We start from the raw sequence: 19272 nt of genomic DNA on the forward strand, positions 1-19272 counted from the left end.
AGCCAGGATTGTAAGGGAGGACTATTTGAGTCCAATATTTTTGTTTAATTGGCTAAAGCACAGGGAAAGATGGGAGAGAGGAAGGAGTTAACAATTTGTGTTCAAGGCTTAGGAGTGGAGGACAGAGCTTCACTTATGATGAAGAAGAAGGAAAGTAGAATAAACCCGTTTGTTGTCTGGCAGACATGAGAAGTCCAAAGACGATTCCTGTTGGCAAATCCTAGGAGGTTTTATTCTCAATCTTGTATCTGTTAGTATGCTTCAGAGGTCCCTCAGTGAAGCCCCTAGGAAGAGCAGCAGAAAAGCAGTTCATGTCTTCCTGGTAAAGGGATCTCCACAGCTTTCATCACATTTTCAAAGTGGTCTGTGATCTAAAAAAGGTTAATAATGGGACTGGATCTATTTTAAGATTTAAAATTATACTTTCAAATTATACTTCATAAAAAACATCTCAGGTTATAAGTATCCTGTTAAAAAATTCACGGAAGGTCAGGCCTGATAGCATTTCCATTAAAATTCTTTTTAACTGGAGTGTTTTTTTTCACCTTTCCAAGGTGTGTTCATCATGGTGTGTTCAGTTATGGGCAGCCTCTTACCTGGTAAGTGCATATAGCATGTTTATATGAAGGATGAAATGTCAAGGCTTTCCAGGTAAAAGTTATCTTCAACCTCTCCTGCTCTACTGTTGCTTTCTAACATGCATTTTAAAATGTTGAATCATCTTACATCTTCAATCCTCCCTTGAGTCCATGTGTTCTCCTATCTACCCATTCTTCACCCACTTACGTCCAGGTTTCCTGGAAAGAGCGCTGCTTTCTGCTTTCTACTGATCCCTTACTTCTCAGCCCTTCCTACTCTCCTCCCTCCAACAGAGTCTGGCTTCAGCTGTGGTTCCCCACTGACGCTCGCGTCTCAAGGCTGCTAGCAACGTGCTTGACGGTAATCTGAGGGGTATTTTGCAATTTTCATTTTACCCAGCCTCTCACAGATGATGATGTTGCAGACTAGTACTCTCTTTCTGAAAGCCTCCTGAGGAGTGATCTCTCTGAAATATTACTCTCCAGGCTTTCATCTCATCTCTAGCTCATTCTCCTCCATTTCTTCTGAAGACTCATTTTCCTCTGTCCAGTCTTTTCATTTGGATCTTTCCTGGTATTCTCTTCTCTTCTCATGTCACACAGTCCCTGGGTAATCTCACATACTACTGGCTTCGGTTACCATCTCTGTGCAGTTAACCCCAAAGCTTTGTCTCTAACTGCTGTGGAGTTATCTGTTTTTTTGTTATCTGTATCTGTCCCCTCAAAAGTTGTCTTTTCTCTTATTTCCACAGTATCCTGTACTTGCCCATATCATATCATGTATCACAATGTACTATAGTTGCCTTTCAAATTCTTTCTTCCCAAACTGTCAGCTAGCTCCATGAGTGAAGGAACTACATCATGTTCATCACTGTGTTTTTATTCTCCTCTACCTCCATTCTAACTGGTTCCAAGCCACATGGTTTAGGGGGGATTGAGCCCACCTTTAGTTCCGTGGTGGGCCTTTAATGGTTTAAGTCAATTAACATAGCCCTCCCAGCTCTGACAGTGAATGGTTCAGCAATGAGTTCAAGGCCTAAAATGATCCGATTGGGTAAAATCTCAGAGCTTTTTCTGGAAATTTTGGGATGCAGACTTTTTTCCTTTTTCTCTTGGATTTTTACCTGAAAGGATTTTTACCTGGAATGAAAGCTGCTGGCAGCCATCTTGTGTCCACAAGTGGAGCCCTGCCTGGGAACGGAGTTCACATAGAGAAATTAGAGCTGGGATGGAGAAACTGGATTCTGATATCACTGCTGCAGTCTGTGGATGAAGCTGTGCCTGAAATGTCTATCTACTTTAGGTCCAGTTATGGGTTTAGTTTGGGTTTTCTATCCTGTGTAACATAGGACATCCTCATTGATAGACTCAGCCAAGACCTTTCTGGAGTTTCTAGATCTGTGTAGCCAAATGCTTACCTGTCATCACTACAGAGGTTTTCATGGCATCTCATATTCAACATGACCAAAACTAAACTTAACTTCCCCATTGATGCAGTTCTTGCACCTGTTACCTGTTTCAGTGTTAGATCTTCAGATATCTGGCCATTACCTATGACTATTCTTCTTTCACTTTCTCACAGGCAGTCAGTCATGAAGTCCTGGTGATTTTTAATCCTAAACAGCCCTCAATATTTTCCACTCCCTTCCATTACTGTGGCTTTTCCCTGAGTTCATGCTAATACTTCTTGACTGGTTTAATGTAACAGCCTCCCTATTAATTTCTTAACCTGCATCCTTGTACAGTATAGTTAATTTCCCACAATGCATCCAGAAGGAGCTTTAGAAAATGCTTATCTGATCATGTTGTCTTCTGCTTAAAATCCCTCAATAGCTCTCCAATGTCTTCTGGATAGAGTCTGTTTTACCACTAGATTATATTATAGGTCACTGAATTTTTATATTCTTTCTGCCTCCCCTACATGTGTTGTTCTATCTGCCTGAAATAAACTTTTCCTGTCCACATTCTCTCTTCTTTAACTTCTCCTATTTTTATTTTTAATCCCTATTTATTCTCTCCTTCAGAAAATGCTCCTTAATTCCCCGAAAAGATTGTCTTCCCTTGTATTCCCACATCATCCTGCACTTGTCCACATCATAGCACTTATCATAATGTACTATAATTGCCTGCCAAATTCTGTATTTTTCTCCCTAGACTGTAAGCTCTTTGAGTGCAGGAACTGCATCTTGTTCATCATTGTGTTTCTATGTACTTGCACAGCTGCCAGAGATATATTAAGCATACGAAGTGTTTGAAAAATATTTGCTAAAAGAATATTTGTTATAAAAGTGTGCTATTATATAAGGGACCTTCTTTGGTATACTTCTAAAGCAATTTGAATTGAGGATTTTAAGTCAATTTTATTTTGAAGGTAAAAGTTTGATTCCTTAAAAGCACTTACCACAATCTGTAATAACTTATTTACTTGATGGTTCCTTAGGGGCAAGGACTGTGCATGCATTGTTGTTACTGCAGCTGAAACATAGTAGGTGCTTGATTTCACCGTCTGTATTAGATTATTTTATTTTCATTAGCATACAAAATTATCTAATCTTTCATCTCAAAAAAAGAAAAAGAAAACCAATTTTCCCACCTCCCAATCATAATTTCTCTGCTCCCTATCTCAGCAAAACAGTTGTTGTCTATACTTGCTTTACTACTTCCTCTCTACTCTTTTTTGAGCCCATTCCATTCAGGGTTTCACTCACAAAACTCCATTGAAAATGCTCTTGTCAAGATGTTCTTGTTGACAAATCTAATGGACACTTAAATTTTCAGCAACATTCAACATAGTTGACCTCCCCCTCCTTTTGGGGACATTTTCTTCTCTGGTCTTACTACTGTTCCTTCTCATTCCTCTTTGCTGGATCCTTCTCATCAAGACCTGTTAGTGTTGTTGAGTCTTAGTTCTAGACCCCCTTCTGTGTATACACATTCTCTCTAGGTAAACTCATCCATTCCATTACTTCAAATTCTGTGTGTGAGCTGATGCCTCCCAAATTTCACTCTCCAATCCTGGGCTTTCCCCATATATTCTACTCAGAATTTCTACATCTACTCAGATGTCTAAACAGGCAAATCAAACAATATATCCAAACTTAATATACTTGGTTTTCCTCTTCAAACCTGTGTTTTCCCTGGTATTTCTGTCAGGAAATGACTTCTATTTAATTGATCAAAGCAAAAACCTGGGAGTCAACCAGTTTTTCTTTCCTTCACTCTTATTAGAAGTCCTATTAGCTATGTCTCCAAAATAACCCGTTAGCCACCATCAGCTTTCACTTGAAATACATGGTTGCTTCCCAAGTGGTTTCTGTTTCCATTCTTACTCTTTTATAATCCCTTCTTCACAGAGAAGCCAGAGTAATCTTCTAAAGCCATAAATTGGATTTTAAACCCCTGCAGTAGCAGCTCCTACACACTCAATCTAACCTCCTTCCTATGATTTACAAGGTCCTGTATACTTTGGTTGCTTCTATCTTTCTAACCATATCTCAAGTACCTGAGAGTACGCAGCACTGCTAGCCTCCTTTTTCTTCCTCAAACAGGTCAAACCCATTCTTGCTGCAGAACTTTTGTACTTTTTGTGCTCTCTGCCAAAATGTTCATCACTACCTTTTCCCCATGGCTGGTTCCTTTTCATTCTTAGGCCTCAGGTGCTCTCATCTCACATCTTTGAAGACAAACCTCCCTAAGTTTGTTCCCCTTCAGTCGTTTGCTATCATGTTTCTTTCCTAGCTCCATACAACTTGCAAACATGTTTATTTTGCCTCTTCCCACTAAGAATTAAGTTCCCAAGAGTAGGAACTCTTTGTGCAGCACCATATCCTCAGTGCCTAGATCAGTGCCTAGTCTGAGACCTTGCAGGGACTCAAGAAGTATTTGTTGAATAAATTAATGTTTATATTTTCTGGTGCCTCAAACTACTGCTATTCCCTTGTTATATAGTAGTAAATCATCAGTTGGCTTAAGAGTCTTTGAAACTGAGGTACTCTGAGTCTATCTAAGTGTTGTTCAGGCAGTTTTACTTGATCGTGATTCTGAATGTGTTGTTCTGAGATAGTATCAGTGAAAATTTAGCACAGTTGAGGCCATACTTATTAGTGTGGTGGATAAGGGAACAAGATTCCATTCTAATGGCAACCTTTTCCTTTACCTGGTAACCAGAAGAGAGTGCTGCTGTCTTTTATGTTATTGGAAGCAGGTAGACAGGGACCCAGAGGCAGTTGGGGGTTGGAGAGGAGGCTGAATCATCTACTCTTGAGTGGAAGTGTAGACCTTATGTCTAATCTGTCTAATTAGACTTTATGTCTAATCTGTAGACCTTATGTCTAATCTGTCTTCCACATTCATATAACATTAATGAATAAATAACTACCTTCTTTCTCACATTTCCTCCTTGCAGACTCCCTAAACTTAAAGAGGCTACTTTAAGACACCTCAGTCTCTTTGTGGGAAGAGGTGGTAATAAGAAAAAAAAAAAAGGTAATATACACTTTTACTGAACTGGAAAATATTTTTAATTTAATCTATGTAATCAAATATAATTACATGTCCTCTCTTTTTTTTATATATATGTCCTCTCTTATGAAAAACTTGTATTTTTCAGTGCTCTAATTTTTTGAATATCACATTGCAACATAAAGGAAATGTGATGATAGCCAGTAAATAGAGTTTTTTCTGTATCTTTCAAGTATAAGATTAAGACTACAGGAAAAAAAAAAAGACTACAGAAAATGAAGTGGTTACATGATTAGAGAATACTAAAACAAAGTATCTCTTATACAAGCCGTAATGTTCTTTCTCTTGCTATTAATAATTACCTATGAAGTGACATTTCCCCAAGATGAAAGCACACAAGGTTATTGTATTTAGAAACTTCCTTCAAGGGAGTTAGAACTACTCTACTGTTTGCCAGCCATGGGCCAGTCATGAGTTCTCAGTGTCTTCAGTCCTATATACACGTTTGTATGTTTTCATGCACACTCATTTAGTGTAACTTGCTAGTAATGAGAACAAAACTTCCCCAAAGGATTGATGCATTGATTGATTTATAGGATGTGCATTTTCTCACTTAAAAATATTGCATTGACTTAATTTTTTAATAAAAATTTCATTGTGTTCATGTTCTGTGAGAAAAATACACATAGCTCACTTTGCCTTATTAGAAATCTTTCAGGGTGTGGCACCTTTAAGTTTATAGGTTACCTAGTCCTGCTGTTTTGAGCCTCTATTTTGCCCAGTAATTTCTGGAGTTTGGGCAATATAAAGAGGAACTTAGAATGAACCTTAACCTGAGCACCTCAAATATCACCTCCTTGGAGAGCCCTTCCCAACCCCCTCATTTCACTGCTTAGTTCTCATTCAGAACACTAGTCTGAAAATAATTATTTACCGTCTCCTCATACAGAAAGCTCTTTTTCTGTTTACTTTGCCCAGTGACCAAGGGCACTTAAACATGTGTAGAATGAATACATTCTTATTCATATACAAATAGTGCTTTAATCTTGTACCATTGAAACAACATGTTGACCACTGAAATTCCCAGGTGTTTATATATATAGATTTATTTATTTATTTATTTGTTTACCCATTTTCTATAGAAGACCACTTACTTTATAGCTTAAACTCTAGATGCAAATCAGTGGAGTAGGTAGCCAGTCTACTAAGACAGTTTGGTCTGTATGCCTAAATTCTGAAAGTACTTCTTTAACCTTTCAACCACATTCCAGACATTTCCAAAGAATTGCCTTGTCAAAGAACTGCATCCCATGCCACAAAATTGTTCATTCTGGAGGGGGCGTGGGTGAATGAGTGAGGGTGCTGAATATTTGTAAGACCAGTTTGATCTGAATCATGATAAATTTTGGCTCTCTGGGTTTAATAAGACCATAAGGTCATTTGTGAGCAACGTTTTTCTTATTTACAAAGTGGTTTCTCTCCTACCAATCAATTTGTTTACAGTTCCAATTCATCTCTCCCTTCAGAACTAGACATTAGGTCTGAGCCTACATCCTGAGCCTCGTATTGCTGACTCTTCCAAGGGCTAATACCCTGCGTCAGGGTTCCAGGGGCCAAGTCGCAAACCCTGCGGGCGGCTGCTCGCTGGCCCAGGCCCAGGCAGTCTCTACTGGGAGTCATGGCTATGGCTGGTGTCTCGGCAGGGTCCCCCAACAGACCCCGTGACACAGCTCTGGGGCCGAGCCAAACCTCTCGGGCCGGGCGCGGGCTGGCCTGGGGCCCCGGCTTAAAGCCCAGGTTGTGCGGTGGCCCCACGGGTACGCTCCCGGGTCTCCTCTGCTCAGGGGGCCGCCCCACGCAGGTGCGAAGCCGCAGGGACTGAGGAGGGGATGGCGCGGGAACGTCGTTCGCCCGTGGTGTTCTAGGCATCTCTTTTTATCGTGGGTGCCGGAAGCCGAAGGCTTCTACACTCCGGGTCACGGATGCCTTCCCCCCGTCCGCCCACCCGCCGGAAGCTCAGATAGCAGCTCACAGCACTACTGAGGACCAGGATCCGCGCGCGCTAACCTACGCGACACCAACCACCTCTCCGCGCCGCTCCTCTCCCCGCATACCCCGCCCCGTGAGCTGCCACGTGAGGGAACCCAGTCTCCAGCCTATGGGCGCTGGCTCCGCCCCCGCCCCCGCCTGGCCCCGGGGTCCGCGCGCCGCCACGTGATGCGGCTCGCCGCCAGCCAATAGGCACGCGCCTTGCTTTGCGCCCCGCCCCGCGCGCCGTGGCCGTTTGAAGTGACTAATTTCTGTCATATGACTGAGGCGCCCATGGGGGTGGCGGGGCGGCTGTAGGAGCGGGGGCCTAGCAAGCGCTCTAAGGAGCGACCCCAGCCTGTCGTGGCCAGCATGGCCCCTACGCTGTTCCAGAAGCTCTTCAGCAAGAGGAACGGGGTGGGCTTGCCCGGTCGGGAGGCGCGAGACCCGGACTGCGCGTTCAGGTAGGGGGCTGCGGGAACGGCGCCCCAGAAGTGCTGGGGTCTTCTGTGTTCACGTCCGCGAGGCAGCCGGGCCGAGGCTGAACCTGGGCCGCGGTCGGGAGGGGACGGGCAGCTTCGGATCTGCGCCGGAGGGTTGGGGCGAGGTCCTTTCTCCCCACTCCGCCTCCCCTCTCCCGCGGGGGCCCCTTTCCCCGCCGCGGGGTCGTTTGTTTACGTCTTGCTCAGCATCCACGCGTGACTCTGCTGCTCCGAACGGAGCACCGAGGCCTCACTGTAGGGTCTGCACGCCTTCCTGGTGGCGAGTACAGTTGGGCGCGGACTGGCTTGGACCTCAGCTGCCGTCCTCCCGGCCGAGGAGTTCTCCCCTCCTCCCCGCGACCAGTCGCCCTCTGGGTGCTCCATTCCAGCTTGCTTGGTAGTGTGGAGACGTCGGCACGTTTTGGCTAACCTTCTGAGTGTAGAATTCTGGCTGGAGGACCGAGTAGCAAGGTGCCGTTCTTTCAGGTTTCTTGGAAACAAATTGGAGGTGTGCAGTTACCGAACCAAGCAGCCTTAATGTTATCGAAGGAGAAATGTGAAACCTGAGAGGTTTATGGATACTACTGACCGGACTGAAGCAGGACCGAATCAAATGAAGCATGGCCATAGAATTAACCATAGAATCATCCCCTTAGAACTGTTACTAAGAAGGAGATTCCTAAAATTGGAAACGATAGCAAAAGATTTTGTGGTATTATTATACAGGCTTTGTTAATTTTTGGTTGTGGTACCTGTTGCTTGTAGAAAACCTTCCTAAAATTGAAAGACATAATATAAAAGAAACCTGAATTCAAGGTAAAATTTAGTCAACAAATTGCATTTGAAGAAGAGATTATGTCTCCCAAACAGCTTTCATACTTGTGGTGTGGAAACGTGTAAATATAACTAGGCTAAATGTCAGATAATCACTCAAACCTGTAGGAGAGCAGAGCGCCCAGCTGTACCGTTGTAGTAGGAAAAAATGAGTATGTTAAATTTTGCAGCAGGCAAAAGTGTGAAATGACTATACCACACTTGTTTAAAAGGTTTTGATATTCTTAAAATTATTCACCCTCTGTTACTAATGCAGGTCATTTTAGTAAACGTTCAGTAGTGGAACTGAAGTATTAAATGGAAAGAAATTTAACTGACTTTTAAAGGAAGAAAAATCTCAGTTGTGAACATCTTGGAAAAGTGCTTAAGAGACAGTTTTCTTGGTTTTGGTCTTTTCCGCTGGGAGATGTCTTGCCATGCTTATCTAATGATTTTCTTTAAACATTTCTTTAGTTTTTGTTTTTTGAAAAATGAAAGCGCGGTTTAGATAATACTACATTGAGCCGTCTATTAAATTGAGTCAGTAGAAAGTGGGTTCAGGAGAGAGATTAAAAAGGTGACATTTGAATAGCCTACCTATTTCTGGGCAAAGATTGATTTGGGGTGCTCAAGTTTCCAATCGTCTCAAGTCATTCATGTGTAAAAACATTATCATGTCTACTTTTTAAAAATGTAAGGTCTACCATATAATTGTGTAACAGTACTTTAGAGTTGCTAAAGCACTTTCTCATTAGTTATCTTGTCATACTTCACAATCAACTTGTGAGATAGGGTAAGTAGCAGTGTAGATAAATATGTGACCCTTTTCCAGTAGAAGTAAGAATTATGTGTAACTTCAAGAACTGCAGTAGAATATAGAAGTGATTGCTTTAAAAAAGTAAAATGTGTACATGTGAGAAAATGAAAACTGGTTGACATCATATGCTAGTAACTTACAGATCTAATTAACTCAGGTCTTTTTTTTTTGAACAACTTCATTGAACTATAATTTACATACAATAAAATTGAGCCATTTTAACACATAGTTCTATGAATTTTGTTTTATATATGCAGTCATGTATCTACCACCCCAATGAAGTTTAGAACAGGTCCATCACTCAGAAAGTTCCCTCATGCCCTTTTGCATCCAGTCTTTAACTCCTCCTCACCCAGGGCAGTCACTGATCTGCTTTCTAATAACAAAAGTTTTTATTTTTCTAGAATTTTATATAAGTGTGATGATACTGTTTATCGTCTTTTGTGTCTGGTATATTTTAATTAAAAAGTGATGATGTTGACATTTCATCCATGTTGTTGCATTAATCAGTAGTATAAAGTATACCACAATTTCTTTGGATTCACCAGTTGGCAGACATTTGGGTTGTTTCCAGATTTGGGTTGTAATGAACAGTGCTACTGTGTGAACTCTTGTGTGCAAATCTCTGCAGACATATGTTTGCATTTTTCTTGGGTGGATATCTACGAGTGGGATTGCTGGGTCATATGCTAAGTGTGTGCTTAACTTTTTAAAAAATTGCCAAGTTTTTCCAAAGTAGTTGTACCATTTTGTATTCCCACTAGCAGTGTATGAAGGTTGCAGTTGTGCCACATTCTCTCTAATAAATACCCGATTTTGTTAGTCAAATTTTTTAAAATTAATTTTTGTGTGTGTTGTAAAAAACATCTAACAAAATATACTCTGTTAAACCATTTTTGAGTCTTTTTGATTATAGCCATTTAAGTGGGTGTACTGGTATCTTGTGGTTTTAATTTGCATTTCCTTAAAACAAATGATCTTCAGCATGTCTTTATGTAATTTTTTTTCTTTTGAATAGACTAAAATTTAGTGTTCATCCCAGTATACCATGCTTTCCTTTCTAGAGTTCCTTTTTGGTTTTGGTTTGTTTTAGTCAGCTGAAGTAGTTAGATCAGGCTTGGACAGAGTTAGTTATTGGCAACTAAGTATAGCTCAGCCTCTTAAGAGTCACTTCCTAGAGTAAGCAATATACAAAACCCAGTGGTGATAAATCGCAGTCAGGTTTTAAGTTAGGAGAAATTTTTGATAAAGAAGCTCTAAGAGCCTTTCAGTATTGTCTTTCTGGACCCCTGTCTTTCCAGTGGGTTTCAGCCCTGGGCAAGTTCACTATGGATTCAGTGAGGCTGAAAAATGACAGTGGGACATTCTTGAGGTGAAAGGGTTTATACCCAACTTTATTCCCACGGTGGCAGGTTAGTCTCTAGAATCCTGTCCACTCAGAGTGACTCTGCATACAGCAAACTGCTCTCTGCCTCTGGGCCTCTCTACCCCTGCAGCGGACTCAGTCTCTGTCCTGGGCGCTGCCACCACTCCAGTCTCTGCTCTCCTGCAGCTGTGCAACCATGCCACCGTGTCGCCCAGAGTACTGGGCGAATCTCTTTATATAGAGTCAGTAACAACGCATTGCCCCCATGTGTGTAGTGAGCAAGTCAACCAGGGCCAGGTGAGAATCCTGGCCACAGGAACCTTCACTTTATCTACAACCCCACTGGGAAAGATGTTTGGGGATCATCCCCTTCCCTTCAGTCTTGACTCCTAAGACGCTTACTGTACATATTTCTGTATGCTTTTCTTATCTAAGCTTTTTTGAGCTGGAGATGAAGGTGAAGGTTATACAGGGAGGATGTTATTTCAGTCATTTATAGAATTGAAACAATAATTTGTTTTCATCTTTTAAATAATCTGGGAAAGTTGCTTTCTAGGAGAAGATGGCACTTCATATTTTTTCCATAAAGCTGCTTTCCAGTAGAGTAAGAATTAAGTCTAGTAACTGCAGTATAAATTATAAGATGATGGCTTTAAAAATAAAATTCTTGGAAAAAAGTGTAATTTGGTGAAAATGGTTTTTTTGGAGCTAAATGCAGGAAATAATTCATATTTTGTTCAAAAACAATACCTATGTTTTTGTTTTATTTCTAATGCATGAATATTTGCTCTTGTTTTCTGTAGTAGGAATTCTTAACCTGTTATAACATCCTCTTAATTGTTGTTTAGCAGTCACTCGTGCCTTTCTCCACACTACTCTTTAACACTTCATCCTTTAAAAATATACAAATTCTGACCATGATCAGCTGGCAAAATGATAGAACATTTAATATTTCCATTACAGAGTCATTTTAAGGATTCAAAGAGGTAAGTCATGTGAAGTACTTAATGCAGTGCTTAGCACATGGCTTTCAGGAATAGAAGTTGTTACTATGATGATTTCATGCTTAGTGTAAAACCATTCAGTTTAGGCCAAAACTCCTTAAAGTGGCCCTGTATGGTGTGGCTTTGCAGTCTCTAGCCTTGATCTTCAAAGAAAATTTTTTTCTGTAATGTTATTTAAAAAAATATAGTTATTCTATTATAGTTAACAGAATTATTTATTACAGCTAACAAATTCCTTAATATCATCTATTCTTAATCTATATTTAAACTTTCTCAGTTGTCTCAAGATGTCTTTTAAGAACAGGTTTGTTTGAATCATAATCTTAAGAGTCTGCATATTGCATCTATAGTTATTTTGCTTCAGTAATTTTTATTGTTAGAGCCTCTTAACCCTTTTGTTATTGAAACTGGGTGGTTTTTCCTATAAAATTTCCCACATTTTCTGTTTGGCTGTTTGCTTCCTTATGGTTTCCTTTAATTCATTGGTTCCTAGCAGTCGGTTTTAACAGGCCTCTTCCACGTGATTCTGATGCTCAGGTATGAGAACCACCACTTGGATTTATTCTCTCTTTCCTGAAAACTGGCAGTTAGATTATAAGATTCAGGTTCGGTTTTCTTTTTAAGTAAATACTTTCTATAGATGTTGCTGTGTAGATCCTTTCAACCAGAGTTACATAATACCTCATCGTACTTTTTGTGATGCTAAGATTGATTAGTGATTTCAGGTGTTATCAGCCTTCTTCTTTCATTATAAAATTCCCTTTCATTAATGGCTTTCACATCTTTTGTTTACTATTGCCTAGATTTATTATCTTGTTAGGGGTTGTGAAATGTGGTATCTTCATTCTCTAATTCTTTCTGCATTTATTTCCTGGAAGTCTCTTATCACCTATTTGATACTCTTTGCTACAGGAATGACAGCATAAATGTTTGGTTATTTCCTTTTATCATTTTTCAGAATAATTTAGAGTTCAGTGAAGTTTCTGATTTTAAATATTTTTTAGTACTATCATAAACCCTTGGATTTTAATATGTTTTAATCCATTGTCTCTCCCGAAGGAGATTGCCCAAGGGAAGTTCACCTGGATTTGGTGAGACCAAATAACAACAAGGGAAAGTTTTTGTGAGAAGCTTTATTCTCACCGGTGGCAGGTTGAGTGCTGGAATCACGTTTGCCTCTAGCAGGTTCACAATCTGTATCCACCTCTGCCTCTGCACAGAGCACTAGGTGGAGCTCTTTATATAGTAACACCAAAAATAATGGCTCATTGCCAATAGGTGTGAATTAACCTAGCAGTAGGCCAGTTACATCATCAAGTAGTTTATGATCGGTGAGGATCCTGACCATAGGAACTTCCATTTTTCCTACATCCATTATATTGTTCCATATTTGGTCAGTAAAAGACCTATCGAGTTGAATTCTGTGCCCTTTTGACATGATCTTGTTAGTCTTTGATAACTTATTCCTTTCTTTTGATGTCTTAATCCCCTCTCCCTCTTTTATAATTTTATCACATCAGATTTATTTTAGGTTTCGGGGTGTGCCATGCTATGCTGCTCCTGACTTGGCATAGTCTTCTGTACCTTTCTGTTTAGCTTTTTGTAGTGACCGTCTGGGGTTTATACTATACTTTCTCCAGGAAGCTTTTTCTGATTTCTCTGAGTCAGGTTTCACTGTACTTTTCTTCATAGTTTACTGCATTTCTTTCTGTGACATCTGTCATAGTTGTCACTAGTTGTCCTTTGGAGAAAGTGAAGGTTCCTGTGGCCAGGATTCTCACCTGGCCAGCTTACTCACTACACATGTGGGCAATATGTTGTTATTGACTCTATATAAAGAGGTCTACCCAGTGCTCTGGGCTGCTGCATGGCTGCAAGGCTGCAGGAGAGCAGACAGGAGTGGTGGCAGCACTAAGGACAGAGACTGAGACGACTGTGGGGGCAGAGCTCTCTTGCTGCATGCAGACTCTCTCTGAGTACTCTGAGTGATTGACCTGCCACTGTGGGAATAAAGTTGGGTATAAACCCTTTCACCCCAGGAATGTTCCATTGTCATGTTTTTGGTCTCATTGAATCCATAGTGTTACCCATTGATAAGACATGTCCACATCCCTCTTGTTTTCTTGAGAGCTTTCTTTAACTTGAAGGTGTGTTTTGGAGTTAGAATCTTGTAGAGCCACTTGATGGATTGTTCCTTGTGAACGGATACTTAGATCTCTGGCTAGATCCCCTAGGTAGATGCCATTTTCTGAGGGAGAGACTATAATATTGGGGAAGCCTATCTTGAACACCATGTCACAAGTAATAGCCCTCTCTCCTGTTCTCTATCAGAACACTGTTTAATCCTTCATAGCTCTTTTTACAACTTATGCTCTGTCTCCCTCAAGTTCACATTGTTTTGCCAGTACAGTCAAAAGTTCTGTTTTGGACATTTGGTCAAGTTTGGGGAATTGCCAATGAAATACCCACTTAAAAATGTCCACTTGGTAGTTTAATGAAGTAAATATGGAGTTCAGAGTAGAGGTTGGGACTGGAGATAAGAATTTAGACTTCTGGTCAATACTAAAACTTGGGAATGGATGAGATCATTTAGGAAAAGGGTTTAGATAGAGAATTGGAAACAGCAGGGCTTTGCCATGTGGGAGAGGAAAGTGTACAAAGAAGAAATGGCCAAGAGAGATACAGAGAAAGCCCGTGGTATGTGGTGTAAGGAAAGCTCCGAAAGGGAAGTGTTCCAAAAATGGAGTGATGAGCTGTTTTGTATGCTGGCTGCTGACAGATCTTGTGAAATGAGAAACAGAAAGGTATCTATTGGATTTGTCAAGTTGGAGATAATTGGTGATAGTAATTTTTGTTTTGAGGGAGGAATGTTTGGGGGAGAAAGTGAGATAGATGTAGAGTAAATGAGAGGTGAGGAAATGGCTTTACTGTTGAAGCTTTATTTCTGTAGGAGGAACAATCTAGTGCTGTTTTTTCACTTTTAGTATTCTGATTTGATGTCACATTTTGAGCTTATGAAGTTCTTAAAAGCTAACTTTTCAACATTGTCAATATTTGTAAGAATCACATTTCAGAAGTTTTGTTTTTTCAGTGTGATTTTTAAAGATTTGCTGCATTCACAAGTGTTTTTATTATTTTAGAAATACCACCCATCCATAAATGACCCCTTTTAATGGCAGAAGTAGTTGAAAGTCATACAGAGAATCCCTTGGGATCATATCTTTCTTATTAAAGTGGGAAGCTAAGAACTGTAAGTAATTAAATGTTAATGCTCTGTGTTATCAATATTTGGTCCTGAGTCTAATTTTGCTGAAAGAAACACAACTATTTTATTGTTAATTTGATTTGCTTATTCATTTCTAATTATTGATATTAGATTTGTTATTTAAAACCATGTTTATCAAAAGAAAATAAGTTAGTGAAAAATTTAGCTTCATTCAGTTTATAGAACTTGGACCTCAAAGGAACCATCCAAGATGGCAATGTAGGAAGAGCCTGAACTTACCTCTTCCCACAGACACAAAAAAATCTACAGCTGCATGTGGAATAATTGCATTTGAAAATTCCTGAAAACTAAGTGAACAATGCCTCCATAACAAAGAATACAAGGTCTGCATAGAGATGGATAGGAGAGACAGAAACGTGTTTTCACCAAAAACCCCACTCCTTGTCCAGTGAGTCACATTTGGGGGGTATCTCAAAAATACAGAACTTTTCCCTGAGGAGTGAGTAGTTTGTACCCAACCCTTGGGTCCTGCACTAGAGAGACAAACCTTCCACCCCAAATATAGAAACAATGGGGATTACATCCAGGAGAACCATAGAACTATTGGGAAAGGAGAATCTGCTCTGAAAAGGGCTCATGCAGACTCATTTACTCTGGGACTTTGTGCAAAAGTAGCAGTTTGAAATGCATCTAGGCCTTAAGGAGACCCTCTTACTAATCTTAAAGTGAGTATTGGAAAAGCAGGAACCTTTTGGGACTTTCTGGGGACACAAGTGCTGGCAGGCACCAATTTTGCAATCTCATTCTACCTTGCTAATGCTGGCACTGGTGGGTGCCATTTTTGGCATTCTCTCTCTAACCTGCTAGCACAGGTGGGTGCCCCCCACCCTACCATGCTGCAGCCAAGTCACAGATAGCCGGCAAGTCCCCTCCTCCCCACAATTTTGTAGCTGTGCCACAGCTGGCTGAATGAATACCCTCTCCCCCCATGCCACAGCTGCAGCCCTGCCACAGCTAGTGGGTGGACTCAGCCCACACAGGAGATGGCCCTTGAGCATCTGGCTCTTGGGGCAAGGCAGCACTGTGCTTCTGGGTCCCACGGGTCATCTCTGACACAAGGCACTCCTTTGAGTCTGTGAGAAATAGCTCTTGCACCTGAGAAATAAAGACAAACACAGGGAATCGGGCAAAGTGAGGAACAGAAGAATATGTAACAAATGAAAGAATAAGACAAAACCTCAGAAAGAGACCATAATGAAATGGAGATAAGTAACCTACCTGATAGAGGATTCAAAGTAATGGTCATAAAGATAAAGATCTTCACTGAAGTTAGAAGAATGGATGTGAGAACTTCAACAAAGAGAAAAAAATGTAAGAAAGGAACAAACAGAAGTCTCAGAGCTAAAGAATACAATAACTAAACTGAAAAGTAAAACCAGAAGGGTTCAGCAGCTGACTGGATGAGGCAGAAGAACTGGTCAGCAAACTGGAAGACAAAGCAATGGAACTCGACCTGACAGAGCAGCAAAAAGAAAAGAGAATTTTAAAAAATGAAGATACTTTAAAGGATCTGTGGGAGAAAATCAAGTGGAATAATATATACATTATGTAGGTCTTAGAAATGGGCAGAAAACTTATTTGAAGAAAATGGCTGAAAACTTCTCTAACCTGGAGGAGGAAATAGGCATCCAGGTCCAAGAGGCTAAGAGAGTTCCAAACAAGATTAATCCAAAGACATCCACACCAAGATGCATTGTAATTAAAGTGTCAAAAGTTAAAAAGAATCCTAAAATTAGCAAGAGAAAAACAACTTGTATGTTCAAGGGAAACCTCATGAAGCTGTTAGCAGATTTTTCTGCAGAAACTTTGCAGGTCAGAAGGGAGTGGCACAATGTATTCACATTATTGAAAGGAAGAAAATGTTCTTACCGAGAATACTCTACTTAACAAGTTTATCATTCAGAACAGAAAAAAAAAAGTTTTCCAGATAAGCAAAAGTTAAAGGAGTTCATTACCACTCAACCAGCCTTGTAAGAAATGTTAAAGGGACTTCTTTAAGCTGAAAAGAGATGGCACTAATTAATGACAAGAAAACATATGAAAGTAAAAAAATATCACTAGAAAAGTAAATATATAATAGAGGAGGTATATGACTCACAAAGCTAGTAAGAACATTAAAAGAAAAAAGTAAAATCAACTAAAACAATAGTCTTTAGTTAGGGAACTTGTAAAATTAAAATGTAAAATGTGACATTTAAACACAAAATGGGAGGGGAGTAGAAATGTAGATTTGAATGTACTCAAATTTAAGTTGCTATCAACTTTTAGGCTGTTGTACAGAGAGGATGATATCTGTGAACCTCACTGTAACAACAAAGCAAAAACTTACGGTAAATATACAAAATAAAATGAGAAATCTTATGAAAGTTATCAAACCATAAGGGGAGAGAGAAAGAGAAGAAAGGAGCAGAGAGGAACACAAAAACAGCCAGAAAAGAGTTAATAAAATTACAGTAAGTACCTATAACTAACTACTTTAAATGGACTAAGTTCTCCAGTCCAGAAACAGAATGGCTGGATGGGTTAAAAAAATAAAAACAAGTCTTATCTATATTCTGTCTTAAAGAAACTCACTTCAGAATTAAGGAACATGCAGACTGAAAGTGAAAGGAAAAGATATTTCATGCAAAGGAACATGAAAAGAAAGCTGGTATACCTATATTCCTATCAGGCAAAATGGACTTTCAAGCAAAGACTGTAAAAAAAGACAAGGGCATTACATAATGATAAAGAGGTCAAATCAGCAAGAAGATAGAACATTTATAAATATATATGCACCCCGCATAGGAGCACCAAAATATGTAAAGCAACTATTAACAGACCTAAAGGGAGAAGTTGACAGCACTAGGGAGAAGATACAGTAATAGGTGACTTTAACACCCCACATAACATCAGTGGATCATTGAGACCGAAAATTAATATGGAAACATAGGACTTAAGCAGTATGTTAGACCAGATGGACTTAGTGTATATACACAGAACATCCCATCCCAAAGCAGCCGAATACTTTCTTCTCAAGTGCACATCATTCTCCAGGATGGAATACATGTTGAGGCATGGAAAAGTCTCAACAAATTAAAGAAGACTGAAGTAATATCAAGCATCTTTTCTGACCACAATGGCATGAAACTAGAAATTAATTACATGCAGAAAACTGGAAAAACCACAAATATGTGGAGATTAAACAACATGCTACTGAACAACCAATGAATTATTGAAGAAATCAAATGAGAAATCAGAAAATACCTCAAGACAAATGAAAACAAAAATATGACATATATATAAAAAACTAGATGCAACAGAAGCTGTTATAAGAGGGAACTTCAGAGCAGTAAAGGCCTACCTTAAGAAACAAGAAAAATCTCAATAAATAACCTAACTTTACACTTAAAGAAACTAGAAAAAGAACAAATGAAACCCAAAGTTAGTAGAAGGAAGGAAATAGTAAAGATTGGAGAAGAAAGAAATAAAGATGAAACAGATAATAGAAAAGATCAGTGATACTAAGATCTGGTTCACTGAAAAGATAAAATAGACAGACTTTTGGCTAGACTCACCAAGAAGAAAGGAGAGCTCAAATAAAATCGGAAACAAGCTACAGTTGATACCATAGAAATACTTAATACTATTGTGAACAATTATTTGTCAACAAATTGGACAATCTAGAAGAAATGGACAAATACCTAGAAACATACAATTTTCCAAGGCTGAATCATGAAGAAATAGAAAGTCTGAATGGACTGATTACTAGAAGGTGATTGAATCAGTAATCAAACACCTTCCCACAAACAAAATTCAAGAACCAGACAGCTTTACTGGTAAATTCTACCAAACATTCAAAGAGTATTTAAATATTTAACAATATTCTACCCTTCTACAAGTATTCCAGAAAATTGAAGAGGAAACACTTCCAAACTCATACTGCAAAATCAGCATCACCCTGATATGAAGACCAGACAAGGACACAACAACAAAAGTTACAGACCAATATTTCTAATGAATTTAGATGCAAAAACCTTCAACAAAATATTAACAAAATGAATTTCACATTACAAGGGTCACTCTGTGATCAAGTGGGATTTATTCCAGAGATGCAGGGATTCAGCATCCACAAATCAATGAATGTGATACACTGCATTTGACAAATTTCAACATCCATTTATGATAGAAACTAAATAATGTGGGCATGAAGGAATGTGTCAACATACTAAAGGCCATATATGATAAACCCAGAGCTAATATCATACTCACTGGTGAAAAGCTTAAAGCTTTTCCTCTAAGACAAGGAACAATACAAGAATGCCTGCCCTCCTGCTTTTATTCAACATAGTATTGGAAGTCCTAGTCACAGCAGTCAGGCAAGACAAAAAAAAAATCATCCAAATTGGAAAGAAAGAAAGAAGTAAAACTGTTTGCAGATGACATGATATTATATAT

General features: G+C 39.5%; 1 protein-coding gene across 2 annotated transcripts in view; it reads left to right on the forward strand.

The window, feature by feature from the left end:
• The first annotated feature begins 7327 nt into the window (after positions 1-7327).
• FNIP1 (folliculin interacting protein 1) overlaps positions 7328-19272 on the forward strand; it is a 164359-nt gene continuing 152414 nt past the window's right edge. For both annotated transcript variants that reach the window (XM_057491195.1, XM_057491196.1), the window contains exon 1: positions 7328-7531. In XM_057491195.1, the coding sequence (XP_057347178.1) occupies positions 7440-7531 (92 nt within the window). In that variant the 5' untranslated portion in view covers positions 7328-7439. The remainder of the gene's footprint in view (positions 7532-19272) is intronic.

The sequence above is a fragment of the Manis pentadactyla genome, chromosome 13, assembly GCF_030020395.1.
Source record: "Manis pentadactyla isolate mManPen7 chromosome 13, mManPen7.hap1, whole genome shotgun sequence".
Classification (NCBI taxonomy): domain Eukaryota; kingdom Metazoa; phylum Chordata; class Mammalia; order Pholidota; family Manidae; genus Manis; species Manis pentadactyla.